This window comes from Macrobrachium rosenbergii, chromosome 56 (genome assembly GCF_040412425.1).
Source record: "Macrobrachium rosenbergii isolate ZJJX-2024 chromosome 56, ASM4041242v1, whole genome shotgun sequence".
NCBI classification, from domain to species: domain Eukaryota; kingdom Metazoa; phylum Arthropoda; class Malacostraca; order Decapoda; family Palaemonidae; genus Macrobrachium; species Macrobrachium rosenbergii.
The window spans coordinates 18,991,236-19,019,123 of NC_089796.1; the positions used below are offsets into that span (position 1 = coordinate 18,991,236).

The 27,888-nt window shown below is 38.8% G+C and overlaps 1 protein-coding gene across 1 annotated transcript; it reads right to left on the reverse strand.

Moving 5' to 3' along the window:
- LOC136836292 (zinc finger protein 678-like) lies at window positions 1–27,888 on the reverse strand. Its single transcript, XM_067100363.1, has 3 exons — window positions 27,795–27,888; window positions 5,480–5,626; window positions 1–3,373 (listed from the first exon to the last, which is right to left on the reverse strand). Exon 3 carries the CDS (start codon window positions 3,312–3,314, stop codon window positions 1,398–1,400), a length of 1,917 nt encoding a protein of 638 aa, XP_066956464.1. The 5' UTR covers window positions 3,315–3,373; window positions 5,480–5,626; window positions 27,795–27,888; the 3' UTR covers window positions 1–1,397.

Consider the following 27,888-nt stretch of genomic DNA (forward strand, 5'->3'; position numbering starts at 1 on the left):
ATCAATACTTCATCTTTAATATGCTAAGTTATGAATTTATCAATTGTAGGTACTTAAAGGGATAAAACTCATGAATAAATATCACTATATCTCTTGAAAAACTTCACACAAGAATGTTACATTTTAGATAAAAAAAAAAAAGCACATGATATATATTTTAAAATCTCTGGAAAGATGGTATTTTCAGTGCACGAGTACAGTAATCAAAATAATCTGAGACTACAGTATATTGGTCAAAATTATGTACAACCTTATGGAATGAGTAATGGTATTTGGTAAAGACAAGCCAAAATACTAAAAATAAATGAAGTACTAAGCAAATTTACAATAGAAAAAATTTCATAGCATACTTGAAATTCTATAATTAAATTTGACATGAGAACGATGAGTGGAAAACTTAGTCTTCACAAGTTTGTGTTATTTGTATTTTCTATCAGCAAGGTGCTGCAACCACCAATATTATTATAAAAAACTCTCATACAGATTAATACTATGGAGAAACCTAAATTTTTTAAAAACTTAAAACCTTTTAACCACTTTAAAGTTACTTTGGAAAATCTTTCAATGTGAGCCTGGTTCACAGCTTATGTGTACCTGATTATATATTCATGTAAATTCTCTTATACATTACTACTGCTCAAGAGCCAAAATGCAGGACTGCAACCAAAAGCTGCATAAAATTTTTCCAACACAATACAACAGTGGAGGTCACATAAAATCAGGTTACCAATATACAGCCTAAATACAAAAGTGAACGAAAGGCAATTAGTACTGTAAAGTGGACTCCAACTTGAGAAATTTAAACTATTTGTTGTGCCTTTCATGATGAAAAAAAAATGCATTTGGAGGCTAACCCAATCTTCAAGATTATTTACCAAATTTATGCTTCTTCTCTATAAAAGTTTTCAATGGAAAACATGAGTTCAGTTCCAAATATACCCTCAAGCAAATTAACAAGATGTTCCCTGATTCAACAACTACAGTTACTGTAAAGCATTTGTTCTGAAATTATTCTACGTACAAACAGGTTTATCCAAACAGTAGTTGTAATGATGTCAGCAAGAATTTCTATGCTTAAGTTAGCCTCAACTGAACTGAACATGCTTGTATTTCTGCTCATCAACCACTAACACCTCTAATAACTTCATGACCTGTAACCATGACCTAAAGAAATAAAAATGATATATATAAAAAGACATCTGCATTTCACAAAAACTACTTATACTAATGCACTACAATAATGTTCATATATGTACATACTGTAACAAATCTCTATGCTATACCATATGCTACAGGAGCTACTGATGTTCACATGACTACTGTTATATATTTTGGTAATGAAATGCAGAAAAACTGATTTCAACATGAAAACAAGGCAACAATACTGGACTTACACATCACTCACTGGTTTTCTCCTGCTTGATAAAATCCACTGCTACAAAACTGCTTTCATTTGCAGTGTCATAATTATTATGATCAATTTCCAATTCCTCAGTCTCTACTCCAGATAACTGATTCTTTTCTACTTTAATATTATCACAAGCAATTGGTACAGTATGTTCAGTCTCTTCTGATATCTTCTCTTTTTTTATCTGTAAATCTGACAACTCATTACTTTGTTCACAGGTCAAAGGATTAGTCTTCTCATCTTCCAACTGCCTGGCAGACTGAGACTCAATGGAATCTCCTATGGCACACTCACTATGATTTTGAAGAAAATGCTCTTTCATTTGCATTTCATCTGGGAATATTTCTTGACAGACACTACACTCAATTTCTGTTAAAATGCCAACAAACGGTATCTGATAGTTTGAGGAATGGTCCGTTTTCTTTTTTTCACACTTTCTGCACTTGGTCTTTTCTATAGTGTCACCAGGAGTTTTTGCAAATTTTTTTCCACAATCTTCACAAGTGATCAAATTATTTTTACCAATATGAACTCTTTTCTCATGTGCTGTAAGACTTCTTTTGTGAAAAAATTTCTTTCCACATTTAGCACATCCATACGGCTTCTCTCCAGGATGAGTCTTACTGTGAGTGAAAAATTCACATTTCCTAAAGAAGCTCTGCCCACACACTTTACATATTAGCTTTTTGTCTACAGAACGAACTTTTGTATGGGTTTGGAGCAATATTTTTCTGTGAAAAACTCTTCCACAGTCCTCACAAGGAAATGTTTCTCCTGGATTATCATGAATTTTGAGATGAATACTGAGACTGTGTAGTCGCTGGAAACTCCTACCACACACCTTACAATTATAATCTTTCCCACCCCTGTGGCTTCGTATATGACGTTTCAAACGATAGTTATTTGAAAAACTCTTGCCACAATGTTCACAAGAGAAATTCACCTCTCCTGTATGAATTTTGGAATGAGCCAGAAGTGAAGACTTCAGTGTAAATTCTTTGGCACAAATATCGCATGAAAATTTCTTTCCATTGGAATGGGTATAGAGATGGCTATTAAGGTGACTTTTCTGAACAAACTTCTTACCACACTCCTCACAAGAAAACTTCTTTTCTCCTGTGTGCATTCTTGTGTGATCACGGAGATGACACTTCTGCGCAAACTTCTTACTACATATTTCACACTCATATTTTTTGTCTCCTGTGTGAGTTTTGATATGCAAAAGCAGACTACTGTTATGTACATATGATTTTCCACAAAGTTCACAAGAATACTTTTTCTCCCCTGTGTGAGATCGACTATGAACGATCAATTCATGCTTTCGAGCAAAGTGCTTCCCACAATATTCACATTTAAACAGTTTCTCTCCAGTATGAACTAAGGTATGAGCAGTCAAATTCCACTTAAAGGTAAATTTTTTCCCACATTCATCACAGGAAAAATTCTTCTCACCTGAATGAGCTTTCAAGTGATTGTCAAGATAGCATTTTCTGGTAAATGTCTTTTTACATAGCTGGCATACATGCACTTTCTTGGCTTTAAAGTGACCTCTGACATGAAGTGTGAGATTACATTTTCGGTCATATAATTCCCCACAATATGGACAGGCAAATGACTTTTTGCCTATATGAAAGTTATCTGTATCAAAAGCATTTGTAAGATTTGGGTCTGCAGTTAAGCTTTCTGGAGGAAACACTAAATCACTACTCCCAACTGTCTCATCATTGAAAATTTCAATACCACTTTTTATGTTGTCATTATCCAAAAGTGTATCTACTTCAATACTACCTGAAGAGTTAGGAATCACACTTGTATTACTCACATTTGAACTTTCAAGGCCTCCACTGTTGAAAGTACTGCTTTCACATACAGTTTCTGAAGGATTGGAACAGCTTTCCACCTCCATTTTATGAAGTCTCAGAAGCTGTTTTAAGGCTCGATTCCAATACTTCCATATCCATTTACCTGTACATATGAAATAACATGATTATATATACTGTATTTACATTTACATATACTGTACTGTATATATTCTACATGCATATACTGTACTCTACAAATATCATATTGTATTGCTAAATTACATGAGGGTTAAGATTCAACTGGAGTCATGGATATAAAAATTCTGATTTCCATACATCTCTATTTATTTTCTTGCTCTCTTCCACTCAAGTTATAGGCATTATGCATGAACAAAACAACATGAATAAACTCTTAAAATATATACCACCTTAAAAAAGTGTAGGGTTGAAATACCTAAAACACTCAGTAAATTTCATATTCCCTAGCATGCAAACATCATCACACAAAGGCCTGAGAAGATATAGATTGCAGGGATAAGTTCCTTGACATAGTGCATAAGGTCAAAACCAGAAAAGAGATATAACCTACTATGAAAATATATTTATCATTTAGCACACACTATGTTTAAAAACTACAGTATTTTGCAAATATCTCCAAGCCATTTTATTAATTACATATTTCTTTTATAGTAATTTGTGTTTTGTTTTTGTAACATTTAGAGATTACTCAAGTGTCCCTATGTAGCATGCTGTAGATGGTATTAAAGGTTCTTTGCTGAAACCATCTGGCCAGTAATTTTTCATCCATTCCCTATGATCTTTTCTCAATCAGCTATCCATATGCTTCAAACTTTAAGTTCTTAAAAACAAATCCTTCACATGAGCTTAATGAGTCTCTCACAATATGAATTGGTGATCTTGTTTCATCAATGGCTGACTTACTGTATCAAAATTTGGCTATAAAGCCAAGCACTGGGGCTCAAACTCTGAAACATTTATCGGATGCCCATTCATGAGACAAATTCCCAGTGAGATTAGTACCTACCTAATTTGTGCTATATGCAAGGAACTCAGGAATTTTTTCACTCGACAGAGATGAAATCAATGATGGCAAAAATGGGCTAGAGAGGTGACATCCAATGATCTCAAGAGCCTTTAACATTCAGCTGTTTCCCCCAAAAACTCTGAGGAGGATGGAGGCCCATTATAGAAATTGTTCCTCTGAAGAGCTTCTTGCAGTTAACACCTTTCTAGATAGAGATAATGGTATCAGTTCATCACTCTACCCAAGAGGTTAACTTTTTAGCATCCATGGACTTAAAAGATGCACACTTTCAAGTCCCAATCCACAAGTCTTTGAGGATTTTCCTTTATTGGTAATACAGGGTTTTCCAATTCAAGTTCTTTTGTTTTGGGCTGAACACAGCCCCACATCTTCAGCTGTGTCGTTGATAAGTTGCTATTTGGGCTCACAGAAAAGGCATTTGGTTCAATAATTGGCTGATCAGAGCATCCCTCTTAGCAGAACCTTGGAGAAACCTCAGTTACTGTATCAATATGTGCCAATATTTGAGACTAAACATTATCATTAACAGATACAAATGTTCATGCTCTTAAAGACCTCATACTGCCTGCAAACTTATGGAAAAAGTTGCTAGGGCACCTGAACTCCACAGAGAAGCTAATTCTTCATGGCCTGTTCAAACTAAGATGATAGTACACCTTTTTTATATAATTCTGGCTTTTGCTTCCTGGAGGTCCTCATATGCCCAGCTCATAAATCCTTTCACTTTACCTCAACTGGCCCACTTACAACTAGGAGCCAGATTATTATTCCCTCTCAAAAAGCAACGGTTATTAATACTGTACACTATAACCAAATACACCTTAGTGCCAAATAAAAAATCATGAGCATTTAATTATTGCTGAAAGAGGAACAATTAGTCAAGAGCCATTTTAAAAATACAAGTGTACACCTAAGTCAGGAAAAGGTTATTACCCAACAAGAACAAGCACCCTCTAACAGCATGGAAAAGCTGAGAAAACAGAGAATTTTACAATATTCCTAAACCTTCCAGGGTTTAAACTAAAATACAGCGAAGTTTATATCAGCATATGGCATTACAGGATTAATGTTGAAAAGACTATATCATACAAGACACTCACCTTTCTTTCCGATTGATAAATTCCATTACTCACTCTTGATTCACTTCATTATATTACAGTATTAACATATGAATTTCATGTTACAGAATTAAATCACCCTTACCTGAAACTGAAGGCTTGCAGTCAAGTAGATTTATTGTTGGATTTACAGTAATTTGTTAACTTTCAACCTTAAATCTAACTACTGTATCTTCCTGACACCTAGGCCTTGTACTCTTTGATGCAGGAATCTAGTGCAGCTTAGAATACCCTGTAGGAAGAAAAATATCACAAATCTTTAAGTTATTTGTATTTTCATGGGTACACATACATTATACAAACCAGAGCCTTTTACATAGGTGTATTCCTCAATCAGTCATTGAGGGGAGAACCCTAACTGCTGTCATCAAGCACTTTTTCCTACATCATGAGGGACTACATGGTACGGTTTCCATACCTAGGCAAAATTAACATTTTAATCATTTATGATTTGTTCCCATGGGAATAAAAACCAATACCTTTTCTGTATGAGATTCTCTCCTTAGCTGGAGGGACAGTCTTTCAACTAACTGGCAAATTTAATTTCCCCCCTGGAGATGCCATGCTCTGGGTCACAATTATAGGCATGGGAGCAATTACTCTTTTTAAGGCTCCCATGCAGTCTGGCATTAGGATGCAAGACCGTTAGGGCCCTGAGCCAGAGTGAGATGTATCTGAATTCTCACTCTATGAAAACTTCAGAGAACTAAGTGCTGCTCTATGATGGGAAGCAAAGGGAGAGTGGAGGAAATCACACCTTATGAGGTGAGGTTCTAAGATAGGATACACAATGGTGAAGCCTACTTGCATCATGGCCTGTCCAGAGGAAAAACAGAAGGAAGAAAGAGTCAGTCACACCCATTTAATCTCCAGCTTTATGCAATCTGAGCACTTGTGACAAGGTTCTTTTTTGTTCCAAATGAGCTTGGAGACTACACAACCTCATGAGCAGCCACCACAGGTCCTTAGGAGAAGAGTCCCAGGATCTGTGGGCAACATCCCTAGGGTAAAATAGGGTAAGGGTAATCTGGTGCTGTCAGACTACTGCCCTTGTTGTCTTTGAACTGTAAAGTTCTATAAAACCCCTGGTTTCATGAGCTCTTTGTTCCAAACGAGCCTGGAGACTACACAACCTCGTGAGCAGCCACCACAGGTCCTTAGGAGAAGAGTCCCAGGATCTGTGGGCAACATTGCTAGGGTAAAATATGGTAAGGGTAATCTGGTACCATCAGACTACTGTCCTTGCTGCCTTTGAACTGTAAAGTTCTATAAAACCCCTGGTTTCATGAGCTCTTTCCAGGACTAGATGACAGTCCTTCTCACAGGATGAACTGTGTGTCCTCTTAATGACTTCATGAAACTACTTATAGAAAGAAAAGGTGTTTTTGACACCACCACCTAGTGCCAGCTGGTACTAAAGAGACCAAGACACTCTGGCCTAAAAGGTAAAGTTCTCAATAAAGAGAGCCTCACACTAGGCACAAAAGCATTTCATCTGGCTACCTACAAACAAATTCTGGAAGGGAAGGTACCAAGAGGCCCTCGAGTCTCTTGTCAGAAACTGATGGATTCTGAGTTTACCATAAACTCACAAATGAGAACAAGAGAAATCCTCAGCTCTCTGAGAGCCAGATAAGATTCAAAAGGCCAAGCAACTCATCAATACACTACTATGAGGCTAAGGCTAGCAGAACTAGTCTTGAGGGTGAGATCCAAATTGACAAACATTCAGCTGATCAGTTGGCATATCAGACTGATGGCAGGAAAGGTGTAGATACACAGATGTCCCAGGGGCTGCTGGAAGACATTTTTCATGGCAGGCTGGGGTCTGGAATGGAAGAGCAGAACATCAAGTGCTTCCTGTATGATCATGTGGTGAACTTCTTGAACACAAAGAGTTCACTAAAGTTTGGAAAGTTTTACCCCACACACGAAAGTAGGAACCAATCTGTTCCAACTAACTACCCCTGGTGGTTGAGCTGGTCCACAAAAATATTCCCTCCAATTATACTGTACAGTACATGGCTGACAGCTTGATGGTGTGACAAACTGACCACTCATGAATCTGCTTTCCCAACTGTCAAGAGGTGAAGGAAAATTGTACTTCTCTCTTTGTTGATGCAAGCCAATACAGTTGAGTTGTTGCTCATCAACACTATCGAATAACCCATCATATGATCTCCAAATGCTTGCTGGGCTGCTGGGCTACTGCACTGTTTGCATTTCCAAGATGTTGAAGTGCAAATGAGGCTTGTCCTCTGTCCACCCACCTAAGAAGGAGAAACCATTCATGCGACTACCCATCCCTCCTGCAATGCATCTGACAACAGAAGCATCCCTGGAGGTGGGGGGTTCAAGGCAATTCCCACAAGGTGGTTCCTGTACTTACTTCCCTTCTCAAGGGCACAAGCTGAGAAGGACAGTTACCCAAAGCTGACTATTACTACTTCAATTGCCACTGAAGCCAAAGCAAAAGGAGCTTGTAAAGAAAGAGATTCTCAAGACATAACAGGTGACTGAGGACTACCTACTAAAGCTGAGTTGGTTGTTTTTGTTGTAATACAAACTGTGCTGAAACCTCCCTGAGTCTGCAAGTCTCACAGATAGACTCTTGCTGCTGCTGCATCTATCAGCATGCTCAAGTACTTTGCCTGCTGCTTGAGTTTGAGCTCTGGCTTCTCCAAGTTTACCACAATACTCAGGTCACAACAAATTGTGACAAGGCAGCCTCTGTTCTGGAACAAATGTGCCTCTGAGGATACCAGAACTAGCCAACTGTCCAAGCACTCTAAAAAGAGGATACCTTGCAAATGGACCCAAGCTGACACAAGGGTGAACACTTGTATGAACACCTGGGGGTTAGTCACTAATCTGACACAAAGGTCTTTGACCTGGTAGAGTCTTGTTGCAGACAAAACGAGGTACTTCCTGGAGGACTGATGGATGGGCACATGGAAGTATACATCCTTCATTTTCTACAAAAGCTCAGAGTCACCCTCCCTCATAAAATCCAATGGATAAAGTGCTGTTTTCATCTTGAACTGAATCTATAGAACAAACACATTAAAAAATGACAGATCAATGGTCTCCTCCAACCACCAGTCACCTTCTCCACCATGGAAAGGGGTCATCTACAACTTCCAGTGCATTACTTTCCAATATCCCCTTCACCTCTGCCTACAGAGCCAGAATGTATGGAGATCCTAGAGAGTGAGTCAAGAATGTTACCAGGAAATGAGTTATGGGGGAAAAAAAATTTCAAATTTTCTTCCCTAAAATTGTGTAAAAATGATAATGTTAAATAAAATGTATGTATTACTAAGTTGCTCTACCACATTTTCCTATGGCATAACAGGCATCCCTCTACTTGTGACAGCTGGAGAGGGGGCTGTTATCCTCAGCATCCCCTCCTTCTTCTTTTTCTCACTGCCCTTCATAGATGGAGCCATAGAGAGAAAGAGGCTGAAAGGGCTAACATGGAATCCTGGCCTTTCCTATAGGAAGAAGTCTGGTTTCATGGGGAGGGGGGGTCAGGACAGTTTCCCCATCAGATCATGTATAGGGAGGTCATTTGTAAGTTCATAGACAAAAAAATATAGCATGAAGAGGAATAGTTTGTCAACAAGTAGAACTTCCTCTGGTGCGCCAACAGGGAGTAAATAAATGGCTTGATCTACTGGACAGCAGGAAACCTCCTGATCCAAAGATCAGATTGTTAACCTCATCTAGGACCCCACAAGTAAGCAGCAACCATAGCAGTCAGAACAAATGCCTGACATCCTGAGTGCCCTCTACACAGACTCTAGCAATGAGATCAGCTTAACAAAGGGGTAGTGTTGCTTCCCTGATATCATAGCTCACAATGAGCCAGATGATCTGTTCTAACTCTGCCTGGAGGTATTCTAAAGGATATGAAAACCAGGTCCTGATAGATTCCCCAAACATGAGTTGGAGTTTCTCCAGAAAAAATGTTAACAAACTAGCCTGCCCTGGTCAGTGCTCTAGGATCAGACACACGAACATTTGGACTGAATGGTTTTGACTGCTGAATAACAATTCCAGGCTGACCCGTAACCACTTGAAATTATGGTCCACACTCGCATCTCAAAAACTTTTGTATGGCAAACAAGTTGAGCTTGACTAATAATCACTTGAAATTGCATCCTCAATTCTAGACTCTCAAATGATCAGCTGAAACCAAACTAGTAAAAGCTGTGGATGAACACTCACAGGTGCTATCATGTGCATGAACACCAGAAGTCTCGGACAAAACAAGAACACCCCAAGTGTCAGCACAATCACATGCACACAGCAGTCCATGTTACTCAGCAGTATTGTAATGCAGTGATCTGTGAGTGAACTATCTATGCATGGTACAATCTTGCACACATATCAAGAATCTTGACAAACCAAGCACCACTCAAGGTTTTGCAAAATCATGTGCAGGCATATCAGCATGGTATCTAGAAATATCATACAGCACTGACCTGTAGCAAGTTAACCCTTAATGGACAGGCATCAGCATATGATGATCTATGACAGGTTTTGAGTGATGGACGGACTAACTCATATGAGTATTAATATTATGCGCCATATGACTTGGATGAATTTAGCAGGAAAGATGTTCATAGCATTCCAATGGTCCATAAATAACTTATGGCAACTGTAGTAGCTCAGAACAGGACAGAGAGGGATCAGTATGCCTTGAGACTTGATGGGGGAATGTATTGCCCCTCTCTACCCCTTCATGTCTTTGTATTTATTTGCTCATGAGTATACAGTGAACCCCAGTAGAGCTGGGATCGCCCCACACACCGTGAATAGGTCAAATCGAATGCTAAACCCCTCTAAAACTTAGAACTGCCCATTTTGATAGCTTAAACTAAGAAAAGCCTGTAAAAATGCTTATACCTGAGTATTTTAATAGTTTTATCAAAAAGTGCATTTATTCATGGAAATATATGAAATACAGTAATTAGTGAATATTTCTCAGTGAAAATACTAATGGGCTTAATTTTCTCCGAATGATGGCTAGATATGTTCCACAGAGAAACCAAGAATGTGTGAGTACGCTTAACCATGAGGACGCCAACATGTAGGGTGTTTACTGTACCCAGGGATTGCTGGTGGTTTTAGTTCTTATCTTTTATGATAGTATGTTAGCTATAATTGTAATTTTGCAAAGTAAAGTGCAAAGAAATATTAGAAAAAACATGTATACCTCACAAAAAGTTACTGCATCTCCCCATCTTGGTAAATCTTGTAAATATTTTACAAATATACTCAGAATTTGTTACTGATTTTAGTTCTTATCTGTTATGATATTGCGTAAGCTGTAATTAAAATTTTACAAAATACAATAAAATAAATTAGAAAAAACATGTATAACTTGATAAAATTTGCATTTTTTTATGAGTCTTGTAAGAGGCACCACACAGGGTTGTAAATAGTCACTTTCAACTTCCCATGGAAGATAGAGAACATTTTTTAGAATTTTTTTCTTACACCATATGCATTTGCATATCTTCCTCTTTCCATTGATGCATTTTTTCTTAAATTGGCCAACTTTAAAGTCTGCCTGGTTTTGGAGTGTGTTTAATGGTTCTAGGAAAATTCCCAGTTGGAAAAATTCCAGCCAGAAGATTGCCAGGCAGAAAATAGCCAGTGGGGTAAACAGCCATCGAGAAAATTGCCAGTGAGGAATACTGTACCTGTATTGCCATTGATAATTGAGCTCAGAAAATCTAACCTAAATGAACACAATTTCAATCTATAAAAAAAAAATTCATTCCTCTTTTCATAAAATTGCTCATTTGGACCAAAACTACCATTTCTCTTTCCATAAGTGCTTATTTTATTATTTGAAGGCCAACCTAAGTGACAAAACCTGATACAGGCAGTCCTCGGTTATCAACGGGGTTCTGCTCTGAGGGCGTGATGATAACCGAAAATCGCCACTAACTGAAAATCGGCGATTTTTGTACTTTTTTGGCAAATTTCGGGGCTTATCGGTGCCAAAAAGCACTGATTTCCGGTTGACAGTGCCTCTGTTAGGTATGTATTGGCGCCAATACCCAACTGTCAGCGCCAATAAGCAGAAATCAGCAATTTTTGGCGCCGAAAATTGCCCATTTTTGTCGCTAGACAAACTCCGTAAAACCGGATCGCTGTTAACAGAGCCAGCCGTTAACCGGGGACTGTCTGTAGTGCTTTAGAATAAATTAAAAAAACAGAATGGGGGTTTTATTAAATAAAAGCCTGAAGACTTAAAATGAAAAGTTTTATTCACCAACATTTCATATATAAAAAATAAATAAAAATAAAAGGCATGAGGTTTTGTTGACTGAAAGCATAAAAATGTCATTACAATATAATGAAACAAAATGGATATTTTACAAATAAGAACATTAAAATTTTTTTTTTATTAAATATGAATGGAGACTATAAGCAAAAGATCAAAGAAATTTGATTTTATCGTCACAGCTCAACAGTTCTTTTCAGTTTATCACTGATATTTTTGTACCTTTTTGGATTACGAATCTCACCTCCTCGTTCAGATTGTAGTATTTTGTTTGCACTAAAATTTCCTCCTTTTTCAAAAATGCAATACATTTCCAGATATTTGGATGACATGCAATATTTTTTTAAAAAGTACGGTTGAACTCTTCAATGCTGTTGTTGGTACGTGGCAAGCAAAACTCCACTCTTGAATGAATATTCCAAATAGGAATTGGAAATAACAGCATTGACCTTCCCCTATTGTTACCTCTTCCTCTCGCAGCACCAATGTACGTCAATTCAAAATAGGAAAGAAATTCTTCAGGAATATCTTCATCTTCTGGTAGTTCTTCAAGGCCTGTAACAACATCATGACTCGGGAGGAAAACCAAGGCAGAAAAACACTGTATCTTTAAACTAAATTCGTGGTATCTGTTTTTGAAACCAAGGTTCACAATCTTTCTATAGAGTGCCTCCTTGTGGGGGGTCTTGAATTTTTTATTATGTTGAACAGGTTTTCATAGGTCATTTCTGTTTTGTTAGCAAGAAGTGTAAAACGTGGAAAACTAGAGCTTTCAACCTGCACATGAAGTGTAAAATAGCTGATAGAACACATCAGGTGACATTTTGAACGTTCCATCTACAAGCAGTCCACAGTTACGGCGGGCTCGGTTAATGGTGATCTGGTTTTACAGCGCTTGTCTAGCAACGAAAATCGGCAATTTTCGGCACCGAAAATCGCCAATTTACACTTATTGGCATCGTTAATTGGATATTGGCGCCGATACATACCTAACAGAGGCGTCGATAACCAAAAATCGGCACTTTTCGGAGCCGATAAGCCCAAAAATCGCCGAAAAAGTGCCGGAGGACTGCCTGTATAGCCCAGTTTCTATATCTTCTTAAATCCTAAATGCCATCACTCGTGATAAACAATATTTGATTTTCGTCATTGGCTCCAGAATCATACTAGGAGAATCTCTCTCCAGAATAAAGATTTTGAAATTCGGGTGGAATTATGAATCCTGTCCTTTCAGAGGGAGTATGTATGGTGCCTGATGTTTGCTTTTTCCACTGTCAAACATTTCTACTTATATGTTGCACATTCCTTAGCTCAGAATGTGCACATTCATCTAAAGATGATAAACAATTTGCCACTAAAGAACGATTAGTTAGACTTGGAGTAAAAAACATGACATTTTTATGATAAAATAGTTTTATATATGCTTACCAAGTAATTACATAGCTATTGGTTCCTAACCTACGGCACCTTAAAAATTCAAAATTCGCATGGCGGCGCTTCTGTCGTTTCTGTGTAGGTGATAAGGCCCCACCCACTATCCGGGACTTAGGGAAACAACTTAGCAGAGAGCTCAATGCATTTCATGCTCTAATGTCCATGAGAGGGGAGGTGGGCGGGCTCCGATCATGTAATTACTTGGTAAATATATATAAAACTTTATTTTATTATAAAAATGACATTTTTATAATAAAATAAAATTTTATATACTTACCAAATAATTACATAGCTATAGTTTCTACTTTACACAGTGGCTCAAAATTAAAAAAGCGCAGTGGCGCTCTTTTGTTTTTGGTGTAGGTAGACTGCCTCACCCACTTTCAGGGAAGAATAGGTACAACACAGCTAAAGAGCTCAAATCGTTTATGCTCTATGTCCATAAGGGGGAGTTAGGGAGGGCTCTGATCATGTAATTATTTGGTAAGTACATATAAAACTTTATTTTATTATAAAAATGTCATTTTCATATAAGTAACTTATCAAATAATTACATAGCTGAATCCCACACTGAAAGGGGGTGGGATGAATGGACATACACTACCCAAAAAATCACTCAGATATGGAGAAGAATTTGAACAGAAAATTAGCTAGCATCATGAAATGCTTATTGTCATTTCACCTGGTGAGGGAGCAATGGCAGATGGGTACTGCCTCTGGTTGAAACTCCTCTCGACCTGTAGCAGTGTGGCACTAGAACCAAGAGTTGCCTCTACTTAAGTGGGTGCTATGCAACGTAGGAGTTTATCGCAGGTTGCTAAAGCTTACAATCCAAAAAAAGCACATAAATAAATATGTAAGTGTATATGCCCTTGCCCTGGGCGCAGTACAACGGAAAATTAACCAGATAAAATCTTAACCTACACCACCACAACATTTTAACCATAAAAAACAAAGATTGGTGACACTCACAACCCAGTGCTCACTAGACTTCCCAAGAAGTGCAACCATCCTTACTCAAGGAGAGTGGACAGAGGAAAAGAAGGCATTCTTCCTATCCTTCATTCCCCAATACCATGTCAGCTGCAAAGAACAGACCCACAATGCTGCAATTTTCACACACCGTTTCGATATCCCGTAGGTAGAACATAGCGAACACTGGCTTGCATCTCCAATATGTTGATTTCAAAATTGAAGAGACAGATTACATCTGAAGGCCAAAGACATAGCCACCACTCTTATTTTCATGTACCTTGACCTTACATAAGGGCAATATATCGTCCTGAATCCCCAAATGTGATTCTGAAATGACATTTTTATAATAAAATAAAGTTTTATATATACTTACCAAATAATTACATAGCTATAGTTTCTACTTTACGCAGCAGCTCAAAATTCGAAATTCGCAGTAGCACTCTTTTGTTTTGAGTGTAGGTATGTTGCCCTGCCCACTTTCGGGGAAGAATAGGTACAACTTAGCTAAGGAGCTCAATTCGTTTATGCTCTATGTCCATGAGAGGGGAGGAGGGCGGGCTCCGATCATGTAATTATTTGGTTAGTATATATAAAACTTTATTTTATTATAAAAATGTCATTTTTATATAAGTAACTTACCATATAATTACATAGCTGAATCCCACACTGAGTGGAGGTGGGATGAATGGACATATACTACCCAAACAAACTACTTGATATGGGGGGTAATTTGGGATAGCAAATTAGCTAGCATCTTGGAATGCTTGTTGAAACCTTACCTGGTGAGGGAGCAACAGCAGACAGGTACTGCCTCTGGTCGTGGCTCCTCTCGACCTGTAGTGGTGTGGCGGTAGAGCCAAGAGTCACCTCTACTGAGTGGGTGATTTGCAACGTAGGAGGTCAATCGCAGGTTGCCAAAGCTAATAAATCCAAATGGGTCACATAATGATATGTGGATTGCCCTTGCCCTGGGCGCAGTACAACAGAATAACAAAGACCAGATAAAATTAACCTACACCGCATTGACATTTGTTTTAGCCAAAACCATAAAAACCAATTGATGACACTTAAGATCAGTGTACACCAAACTTCCCAAGAAGTACGACTGCCCTTATTCAAGAAGAGTGGATAGAGGAAAAGGGAAGGCATTCCTCCTATCCTTCATCCCCCAATACCATGCCAGCTGCGAAGAACGGACCTAAAGTACTGCATTTTTCATACACCGTCTCAACGTCCCGCAGTTTAAAAACCAAAGACGTTGCAACAGCTCTTATTTCATGAGCCTTTACTTTGCACAAGGGTAGTAAATCGTCTTGAACTCCCGAATGTGCTTCCGAAATCACAGATCTTAAAAAGAATGATAGGGCATTCTTGGACAAAGGACGACTGGGATTTTTAACAGAACACCAAAGATTAGGGGCCGAACCTCTAAGGTTTTTGGTTCTCTCGAGGTATACTCTTAGAGCTCTTACTGGGCAGAGGACATTCTCTTGATTGTCTGGGCCTAGTACTTCTGAGAGGCTCTTGATAGAAAAGGAGCGAGGCCAAGGGTTAGCCGGATCCTCATTTTTGGCCAAAAATTCTAAAATTAACGAGTATACTGCATTGCCTTGTGAGAAGCCTATCCTTTTGTCAATGGCATGAAGTTCGCTGGCTCTTTTGGCTGTGGCAAGTGCCACCAAGAATAATGTCATCTTCGTAAGACTGTGAAGAGACGATGACTCTATCGGTTCAAACAATGGACCTGAAAGCCAGTTGAAGACCACGTCCAAGTTCCAAGCGACTCCTGCGGGTTTAGCTTGCTTACTGGTGTTGAAATGTTTAATTAAATCACTTATGTCTTGGTTGGAAGACAGGTCTAATCTTCTATGTTTAAATACTGAACTCAACATCGCTCTGTAACCCTTGATGGTCGATGTTGAGAATCCTTTCGCTGTTCTGAGGTATAAAAGAAAATCTGCGATTTGAGTTACAGAAGTTTTAGAAGAGGAAATTCTTTGTTCTTGGCACCACTTCCTAAAAACTGTCCATTTGGATAGGTAGACTGCAGAGGAAGATTGTCGTCTGCAGTTAGCAATAGCCTCTGCAGCCTTTCTTGAAAATCCTTTCGCTCTGACAAGTTCCCTGACAGTCTGAAGCCTGTCAGAGCGAGAGTGGATAATCCTTGATGGTAACGGAGGAAGTGTGGCTGTCTGAGAAGATTTCTCCTCTGAGGAAGCAGCCTTGGGAAGTCTGTCAAAAGGCTAAAAGATCGGGAAACCACTCTTTGTGGGGCCAAAAGGGAGCGACTAGTGTCATTGACACGTTGGCGTGAGAACTGAACTTCCTCAGCATTTCCCTCACCATGCTGAAGGGAGGGAAGGCGTAAAGGTCGAGATTCGACCAGTCCTGCAACATGGCATCTGTTGCCCATGCTTGTGGGTCCGGGTCCGGAAGACGATTGTTCCTCGACGTCGTGAACAGGTCTATCAACGGCTTTCCCCACAGTTTCCACAGGTCGGTGCATACCTGTGGATTGGTGACCATTCCGTCAGTAGGACCTGTCTTCTCGACTCAATTCGTCCACCAGGGCGTTCAATTTGCCGTGAATGATCGGTCACTAAATGAGTTTTCGTTGTTCCTTGCCCAAAAGAAGAAGCTCCTTAAAGCTTCGTTGAGTGTAAAAAGAATGGGTCCCTCCGTGGTTCTTGATGTACGCTTAGGGCGGTCATGCTGTCGAATGCACCGCTACTGTTTTGTAGTAGGTTATCGTTGCAAAATGTAGAAAGTGCAAGATGAATTGCTTTTAGTTCCTTCACGTTGATGGTGTTTCTCTCGGAAGGAGACCAAGTTCCTGATACTTCCATGTTGTTGAGAGGGCTCAACCCAGATCGAGCGCCGGAGAATAACGTTAGGTCAGGGTTACGTTGGAGCCAGAGACCTTCCTGCCGAAAATCTGTCTTTTGCCAACCACCATCTGGAGGTCCTCTTTTATCTGGGAGTGATGTTGAAACTGAACGAGTCCGGGAATGACTTCCTGTTCCATTGGCTTTGAGGTAGAATTGAAGTGCTCTTGAATGCAGCCTGCCCAATGGAACGAACTTCTCGATGGATGTAGAGAGTTCGAGAAGACTCATCCATTCGTTGGCTGAGCAGGAGTTGGGAGTCACGAAGTCCTGGACTTTCCTTCGACAAGAAAGTATTCTTTGTTGGGATGGAAAAGCCCGAAAACTCCGAGAGTCTATCACTATCCCCAAATAGAGAATAGACTGAGTGGGGACTAATTGCGACTTCTTGAAATTTATCAAAGTCCTAATTTGGGCGACGCATGGCGTTTTCCGTAAGTCCTCGTGCATTGATAATTCGAGGGGGAGCGTAGGGAGCCAGTCGTCCAGGTAAGAGAAATGTTTATCCCAGAAGATGAAGCCATTTAGTAATGGGCGCAATGCCAGTGAAAACTTGAGGGCCGTGGATAGTCCAAAGCAGAGTGCCAAACTGGAAGACTCTGTCCTGGAACACGAATCTTAGATACTTCCTGAGTCGGATGAATTGGAATATGGAAGTGCGCATCTTGCATGTCGATCGTGACCATCCAGTCTCCTGATGGATGGCTGACAAAACTGGACTGATTCGTCTCCATTCTGAATTTCGTTGTTTGAACAAGCGTAGTTCAAGGCACTGATGTCCAGGACAGGTCTCCATCCTCCCGATGATTTGGGAACCACGAAGAGACGGTTGTAAAATCCTGAGTTTACATTCCTACTATTTCCACTGCTCTCTTTTCCAGAAGGGTTGAAACTTCGAGATAGGGCTGAAAACTTCTCTGAGTCTACTGAGTAGGCTGCTAAGTTGATTGGAGGTTACTAATGGAGGTTTTCCTCGAAGGGGATTGTATAACCTTCTCTTAAAACCTTCAGCACCCACAGTTTGTTTCTCTTCTCCCCATGCTGGCCAGAAATGTGACAGTCTTGCTCCCACTGGGACACAGAGGACAGAAGTCGCATTTTCTAATGTTGGACTTGATGAATGGTTTTCTAGATGGTTTGGAGGTTCGAAGGTTGGTTCTCGGACGGGACAGTAGACAGCCTCTACCTCCTAGAAAGGGATGTTGTTGCAGGGGTGACGACGTCCTAGTAGTTGCAGTAGACGTTGTTCTTGCAAGAAAATTCGATCTCTTGGTGGATTGGGTAATGAGGTCTTGGGTTGACTTCTTCTGAAGATTGACGGAAATCCGATCTACGATGTCTTGCTGAAATAGGTTATCCTTGACTAAAGGAGCAAATAGAAGCGAGGAACATTCTGATGGAGTGACACCTTTAGCTGCAAACAAGCACCACAAATCTCGCTTCTTGAGTACTCCCGTTGTATAGACAGTAGCTAGCTCTACTGCTCCATCTCTAACAGCTCTATCTGCGCACCCCAAAACACCCAGCCAGTCCGATGCGAAGTTTTCTTGTAGTGAGCGCTTTGATCTTCTATTTTCTTAGTCAAGGCTCTATAGTCAGTCTAAGAAAACTAAAAATCTCAAATACTTTAAAAATATCTTTGAGAAGGTGGTCCAATTCAGGGATGAAAAAAGAATTCTGCTGAGGCGAAGGCCGAACGGCAGAGAGGCATCAATTATACTGGAGAAGTCTCACTTGAGAGGGCAGCACCTCCCAAGGTGGAGCTTCCCCGTTGCATAAGACAGATACTTCTGTCTTACTAAAGCGTGAAAAGGAGGTGAACAGAAAACTGCCTTCCTGACTTTCCTCTTCTCTGCAAGCCAGGCATCCATACGGCCCGAAAGCCAGAAGGCAGAAGACAACACCAGACGCGTAAGTCTGGTGGTACCCTGGAGGTTGATGCATGTCGAGGTAGGCTGAACCAGCGATAAAGGGCGACTGGGGGAGGAAAGGACTGACGGGTAGCAGACCAGGAAAAACCTGAGTAAACCGGTGTAATGAGAGGTGGGCTGTTCCTCTTCTACAGGTTCTTGGTGGACAAAACAGGGAGATCCTGGAGATTCTCGGAGTCCTGTGCGGTGTCCTGTACCGCTGGAGTTGGTTTCTCAAGAAGACTCAACACTTTGTCAAGCCGAGTTGAGGCGGGCGCCAAAAAGAAGGTCTATAGGGACTGAAGGAAATTCTTGATGAGAGGTCACGACCACATTAGAAGAGGGGTTGATTGAAGATGCGCCACCCGCGACTGGGCGCATGGATGATATGCGCCCACCCGCTGTAGAAGCAGACAGAGACTCCTTTGAAGCAAATGCCCTGTCCGTGGATGCTTGGTTCGCCAATAATGGGCGCTCTGAAGACTGCCGTTCCCGCTCCGAGTGGTCCAACACGGGCTCTTCCGTCTTGGAAGCTGGGTGTTCCCGAACAGGTAAGGCTAGAGCAGTGCACTCAGGTGATGGGCGCTCAGACGAAGGTGTGCACTCATACGATGATGGGCGCTCGGATCTTGGGCGCTCGGATCTTGGGCACTCGGACATTGGGCGCTCGAACTTTGGGCGCTCTGAAGGTGAAAGGTCGGATCCTGAACCATCTGTGAACTGGCGTTTACGAACATTGCCTGGGCGTTTTCTTGCACGAGAAAGAGAGTGAGAATCTCTTGTCGGTGACACCCAGAAACTACAAGACGGGAGAGGGCTATGACCTCTCTCAACTGCTCGCTTATGAGGCGGGGGAGAATCGGAGTCCATAGAAGGGCCTAGCCTTTTCAGTGGTCTAGATACAAGCTGAGAAACGGTCACGCGTCTCTTAGATGTGGGGCGAAGTCTGATCCACTGAAGAAAGAGTGTGAGTATCTAATCTAATACCTTCCAACGGTATTCGTCCGCGGCCTGGGATCGGTGGACAACGGGTTCGGATGAGGCAACAACTGCTCATGGGCAAACCCCACCGACCTCCCTTGGACTGTTAGTTTGCTTCCTCCCATGTTTGCAAGGGGAGTTTAGCAGGGACCTTGGTCTAGGAGCATCGGTGGGACGAACAGCCGCCCCCTCCACTGACACATCACTTGACACAACACTATTAAATTTGTCCATTAGGACCTTCACAGAATTCCCAATTTGGGACACCGTATTTACAAGTAAATTAAATTTCTGGTCTACCCGTGCTTCTAAGCTGGCAATGGCATTGGGTTCAGCAGAATAAGAATTAGGTACAGGAGTGAAGGGAAAAGCTGGAGGGCTGGAAATGGGAGAAAAGGCTGTCACAGGCGTCGAAGGGATAGGTAAATCATCAATATTTTCCCTTGAAGAATGGCCCATACTAGCAGAAGCCTTTGCTTCGGCCCTAGCTGTGGCTTTCCTAATTCTGTCCCTTTTCAATTTGTCTAAATGAGACTGTAAAGTTTTCCATTTACCCTGATCCCAGTCTTTACATTCGTCACAAGTCAATTCAGGAGAACAAATTTGTTTCCCTACAAGTACAACAAATTGTATGTTGGTTGTATTTTACTGACGACGGAGTCTAGTTTGCAGCCTTTGCTGTAGTACCTACAGCTGGATAAACTAGAGTCAGACATAATGGTCAAGAATTCCAAATGAATATGTACCAATCAAATTATCCAAAAAACTAGCTAAGCTAATAGCTGCGCTACCAACAAAAGAGTATTTCACCAGAGACGATCTCCGACATTCGGTGAAAACGAAAACAAGAGCTGCTAATAACTGGTGTTCAGTCATTAACCGGCAGAAACAAATTGAGCTCCTTAGCTAAGTTGTACCTATTCTTCCCCGAAAGTGGGCGGGGCAACATACCTACACTCAAAACAAAAGAGCGCTACCGCGAATTTTGAATTTTGAGCTGCCGCATAAAGTAGAAACTATAGCTATGTAATTATTTGGTAAGTTACTTATATAAAAATGTATTATTTTTATTTTTGTACAAGCATAAATATGATATAAAGGTAATTACAGCACCTACAATTAGTGTACTTTTACAAGATGTGATACCCATTCGCAAAGTTTCTGCACTTTTCAAAGATGATATCCCTGCAGAAAGTGTTTGTTTAATTTTTGAATTACATTTGTAAGTTTTCATACTTTTAAGTGTAAAATTGACATGGAAAATTTGTATTATTTATATTTTTGTACATAAATTTGATACAAAGGCAGTACAGTTACTGTATTACCCCCATTCGCAGTTACTGTATTACCCCCATTCGCAGAGTCTTTGTCACTAGGACCACATATGACCTCGAGATGAGGTTGTTCAGTCGCTCTGGTTTGATAAAATGAATTCGTTAACGTACTAAAACATGTCAGAGACATTAGTGTTGTTCTGTGAAAATTACTTTGTTAACCTTGGAGAAAAGTGCTGGTGCCATCTGTATTACATATAATTACAGCACATCTTTTACAAGATGTGATACAAATTCGGTGAGTTACTGCAATTTTCAAATATGTGATACCCCTGCAGAAGTGTTTCTTTAATTTTTGAAGCATTTTATAAGTTTTCATGCTTTTAAGAGTAAAATCGATATGGAAAATTTGTATTACAGTCCAACTTTTTAATATGCATATGTAATTCTCTCTCTCTCTCTCTCTCTCTCTCTCTCTCTCTCTCTCTCTCTCTCTCTCTCTCTCTCTCTCTCATAGTTAGCGCTCACACATATTTTTACAACTTATTATTTCTCTGTACGTCTTTACCTGTACATTACATAATTTTGAATTGATTGAATTTTATCTTTACCCTCTAAGAGCATTACGTATGTTTATTTTTCTGAATTGTGTACCTTCGTTATGACTGTGACTTATGAAGTTTACCTAGTGATGCAAAAAAAAGTCTTTTATTCCGTGAGTGAAAAAGAAAATGGCATCCCATGAATTAGGGGCAACATTAGTACTGTATACCTATGTACCTACTGTAAATGTGCTAGTGTGGCAAATACAGTACCCATTATGATACTGTACTATATTTTTATGTCAACCATTTATTCTTTTTTAAGGGTAATGTATTAAGCTAACTTTTAAATGAAACTGCAGTAACTTTAATTTCATTTAAAAGTTAGTTGAATACTTCGGAAGCATGATTAGGGTCATATTTAGTGTTTAAACTCTAGAAATAAGCATTTATAATATTTTTACTGACCGTACCAAACTTATGTGAATCCTTGCCTTGTGCAAGGGGTGTTGGAACCCAACCTCGCGTAAGTTCAAGGTATTACTGTACTAGACAGCAAACCTTAAAAGCCTGCTGCTGTTTCATCTAGGGAGAGCTGGGCATGTGCACATGGGTCAACTGGTTACCTATACTCACAAGCTGGAGGAAGGAGCTAAAAAGATTTAGCAGTATCAGGGGCAATGTAATTCCCTTTAAAGAAACCAGCAAGCATCTTTTGGCCTTCCTCCACTGCTGCCAAATCTTTACATTGTGATGGAGACCACCTAGCATACTCCCAGAGCTAATGCAGAGCAACCAAACTGGTTACAATAACATCAAAGACACAGAGAAGCCAAACACTTGCTAACGTCATTCACACCTTTCACTGTTCACTTTTCTTGTCATAATCCATATGAAACAAAAATCGCAAACACCATACATACAATAATAATAAAGACAATAAAAGTGATTAATAACTTCAGATGAATGGGGGATTCCTCCACTCACCCTCCTACCACTAGTTAACTACTTGTACCTTGTTAACAAGTTTAAAAGACTAACTGAGGGGTGCTCCTATAAACAAGGCAATGGTCTGGTATATAGTTCTGTAGGAACAAATATAATGAAATAACAAAAATATCAAAATTAACAAACGATTCCAAAACATTAAAAAAGTCTTATAACAGCACATATCAAGGATTGTAAAGCCAAATCTTTAATAATTTAGGAACATTTGGCAATGAAAATAAGTACTGGATTGTCAACCTAGATTAATGTTCAGAAGAACAACTACACATTCATCTGTAAAAGATTTTATAACTGCAATATCACAGCACAGCAAAGAAGTGGGATAGGGGAGGGATTATGTACACTACCTATAGGGGATTTATGACTTGGACCATCAATGGATGGTCTCTTTGTTTGTCAACTTTTCAGAGCTGCTTTATTCCTCATGCCGTTGGACTGTGGAACAGTCTCCCTGAGGATGTCGTGCAACTGAAACTTCAAAAGTTGAAGCAAAGATGAATGCATTACTACCCTACTTCTATTCTCCTTGCATTTTAATACATTTTTATCTATTAATATTATATATTAATTTATTGTTTCTTTTTAATAAGTGAGATCTCTTTCTGTACTTCCCTTTACCTTCTCTTCTTCCTAATGAAGACCATATTCTTTGGAAGCTTGAATTTCAAGTCAATTGCCCCTGTGGGCTTTTTCCATATGAATACGGTTCATCTTCTGAATAATAATTTTATTATAATAATAATAATAATAATAATAATAATAATAATAATAATAATAATAATAATAATAATAATAACAATAACAACAACAACAACAACAACAACAACAACAATAATAATAATAATAATAATAATAATAATAATAATTTAGTAAGGGATCAATACACTACCTTCTAGGAGAGCACAGACAATGCTGTTTCCATTGCTATTATTTGTTTGGTTAAATTACAAAATGACATAACTGTTAACTTTAACAGAAATTTGATTTTAATCAATACATGGTTTACTCTGATCAGATCTTCCTCTGTGTTCCCACTTCAAGATTCACTTTGTATAGGTAACATTACTGTATACAATTCTTAATTTTGAATATTTCATGATACAGTACTAGGTGTTATGTTTGACCCAAAACTTTCATTTTGAAAGAACATAGGAAATATCTTATATCTATTAATACCGACTGAAAACTTGGTGTTGTTCACAAGACTCTACGTCTACACAAATGATGGTATTGTGCTAGATGCTTTAGACCCTTTGTTCTATAATCACTGGAGTGTTCTCATGCCTGGATATCTGCAGACTACCCAGGATCTTTATCTTTAAGACAGGATTGTTCAATGATGGCCATTATGATTAACCCTTAAACGCCGAGCCTCTATTTACAAAAGTGACTGCCGTATGCCAGCGGGGTTTGAGAGTTAGCGCCGAAGCGGAAAAAAAGTTTTTTTCAAAAAATCACAGCACGCTTAGGTTCTAAGATTAAGAGTTCACTTTTGGCTCCTTTTTTTGTCATTGCCTTAAGTTTAGTATGCAACCATCAGAAATTAAAAAAAATATCATTATCATATATAAATATTGGAATATATGACAGAACAAAAAAAAATTTCATATATAATTGTATACAAATCGCGCTGTGAGCAAAACGGTTAAAGCTAATGAGTTATTTTTTTTGTTGTATTGTACACTAAATTGTGATGATTTTGGTATATACAAATTGTAAAACGATCAAAGCAACACAGAGAAAATATTATCACAAAATGATGCATGAATTCGTAACGAGCAGATGTAAAAAAAAGTTTTTTAAAAAATTCACCATAAATCGAAATATTGTGCTAGAGACTTCCCGTTTGTTGCAAAATGAAGGTATTTGATTGAATATTACTAGACTGTAAGTGTTTTAGCTTACAATTGCAGTTTTCGACCATTTCGGTCGAGTTAAAGTTGACCGAAGGTCGAATTTTTTCTATTTATCGTGATTTATATGAAAATATGTCAAAATTGATAAAAGCTACAACCATGAGTTATTTTTTGTTGTATTCTACATGAAATTGCGCACATTTTCATGTATAACACTTTACGTAATGCCTAATAGAAAACGGTGCGAAAATTACGACAAGGTGACTAAAGAAATTCTGAGATTTTCAGCAGAGTTAGCGTGAGCGGAGATAAGGAAAAAGTTTTTTTCAAAAATTCACCATAAATCGAAATACTGTGCTAGAGACTTCCCGTTTGTTGCAAAATGAAGGTAAATAATTGAGTGTTACTAGAATGTAAGACTTTTAGCTTACAATTGCACTTTTCGACCTTTTCGGTCGAGTCAAAATTGACCGTAGGTTTAAATTTTGGCACCTATCGTGATTTATATGAAAATATTTCAAAACTGATAAAAGCTACAACCATGAGTTATTTTTTGTTGTATTCTACATGACATTGCACACATTTTCATATATAAAACTTTATGTAACAGCTTATGGAAAACTGTGCAAAAATTACGACAGTGACTAAAGAATTTCTGAGATTGTAAGAGCCTGACGTCGTCTCTTCCAAACACGTGTGTTCGTCGTCCTTCGGAGTGGCGAGACGTTTGACGTCTCCACAAACAGAAACATACACACAGTTTGATACAGAAGATTCGTTGGAACATTATGAGTACACGATTAGAATGCTTGCATGGCAATGCAAGTAGTGGTGATTGTACATATATCAAGACAACAATGGTTAGGGAGAAACAGACGGAAATATTGTATGGTTGAAATCGCGTTCCTTTAGAGAAAGAAAATGAGATGCTCTTGTTGTCTTGTCCACTCCGATGGATGACGAACACACGAACACACACGTGTTTGGAAGAGACGGCGTCAGGCTCTTACAAGATTTTCAGCAGAGTTAGAGTGGACGTAAGGAAAAGGTTTTTTCAAAAATTCACCATAAATCGAAATATTGTGCTAGAGACTTCTCGTTTGTTGCAAAATGACGGTAAATAATTGAATATTACTAGAATGTAAGAGGTTTAGCTTACAATTGCACTTTTTTACCATTTTGGTCGAGTCAAAATTGACCGAAGGTTGAAATTTTGGCACTTATCGAGATTTATATGAAAATATGTCAAAATTGATAAAAGCTACAACCATGAGTTATTTTTTGTTGTATTCTACATGAAATTGTGCACATTTTCATATATAAAACTTTATGTAACTGCTAATAGAAAACAGTGCAAAAATTATGACAAAGTGACTAAAGAATTTCTGAGATTTTCAGCAGAGTTAGCGCGGACGTAAGGAAAACGTTTTTTTCAAAAATTCACCATAAATCGAAATATTGTGCTAGAGACTTCTCGTTTGTTGCAAAATGAAGGTAAATGATTGAATATTACTAGAATGTAAGAGTTTTAGCTTACAATTGCATTTTTCGACCATTTCGGTCGAGTCAAAGTTGACCGAAGGTTGAAATTTTGGCACTTATCGTGATTTATATGAAAATATGTCAAAATTGATAAAAGCTACAACCATGAGTTATTTTTGTTGTATTCTACATGAAATTGCGCACATTTTCATATATAAAACTTTATGTAAAGGCTAATAGAAAATGGTGCAAAAATTACAACAAAGTGACTAAAGAATTTCTGAGATTTTCAGCAGAGTTAGCTGATGCTTTCTTTTTGGGATAAGAAAGAAATTCGCGCATAGCTGGGTCACGCTTGTAAACAAAACAACAGCGTGATCCGTGAACTCCCAGCATCCCTCACATGGGCGATTTAAAATTTTTCGCAAACGAGGCCTATAAGTATTTTTCGCGAATATTTAAAAAACTTTTTGTAGTCGACATATTTTACGTCCACTTGGCACCCGACAGACAATTTTTGTCGACGTAAAATACGTCCAGTCGGCGTTTAAGGGTTAAGAGGTATGTACCTAGCCATCATCTATAAACCACTGTAGTAAGGAATTCCATTTGCAACCTTAATGAATGCACCCTGAGAGCAAGTGTGTGATACTTGCTTTGAATGACCTTACCCACTACTAGTCTTTTGTTTCTTCCACTGCTAGTTGTGGAAAGCACTTAGTGGCAGTATTAATACTAATGCTAATACTCATTAGCCTAGCTTAAAAGACAGTAAAGCTACCTTGACGTAGCATACACCAATGTCTTGGTATTCCTACCTTTCATTGCTAGCCTATGTATGACTGACTACCAATTAATTTTAATTTCTCTGTTATTACTCATTTGTCATTTTCTTCTCTTTGTTTATTCAGTCTAAATAATAATCTCAATATAATAAAACATGTGTGTTCTTTATTCAGTTCTTTTTGTCTTCATCCATTGTTGAAGCTGTCAAATGTCCCTTACTTGAAAAGTTTACCAACAAAGCATTATCACTGTAATTTATCCATAATGATAATGATATAAATCTAGCTTACAAAAGTTTACTTAGCCTACATAACAATTAGTAATTTTTTAAAAATCATTGCATATTTTCTTTTAATACAAGAGCTACTGAAAAACCCTTAGTCATTTCAGAGATCAGCTGTGGGCTACTTGAAAAATTTAACTCCTGACCTTTCCTTTTGGTCTACAGGCTAATTCTTCTGTCCAATAGTAGGCTACTAAAATACACAACACAGTTGGCTTAACTACAGTACAATAAAAAGTATGGTCGCTACAGTGTTTAGGACTGGTCTATTATCCTTTGAAGGTCCGGCTAGAGTAAGCTAGCCTAACGAGACAAGACTACGCTATTCTAATAACAGATTAGTTTAGAGCCAATTCAAATAGATTACCCAAAGCTATCGGTACAACCCTTCATTCAACAATTGGCTATTAACTTACACTACAATATGGTAAGACAGGCTGCACCTAAAAATATCAGAATCTACTTTTTGGACCTGAGTAGCCTACAGCTCAGCCCATTATACTATGACTGTATCCAGATATTAAATTGCTTAAGCTAGATCAGCATAAACCATTAACCTAGGTGGAATACACTTGATAGCGGACAAATGAAGGCTACACAGCTATTTTTTTCAAATCCTAAGAAAATATTGAGACTCAGAAAATCTTAAACAAAAGAACAAATGACTCTTCGGTTTTCCTTACTTGCAGCTTATACGAAATTGCGAGATTTTGACAGCTGAAGTGAAAACGTCTACAACGACTCCAATGAATGTCAATATACAACGCCCAAAGAAAG

Excerpts from the sequence above, each read along its gene's own strand:
- LOC136836292 (XM_067100363.1), bottom strand. The coding sequence starts at position 3,314 with ATGGAGGTGGAAAGCTGTTCCAATCCTTCAGAAACTGTATGTGAAAGC.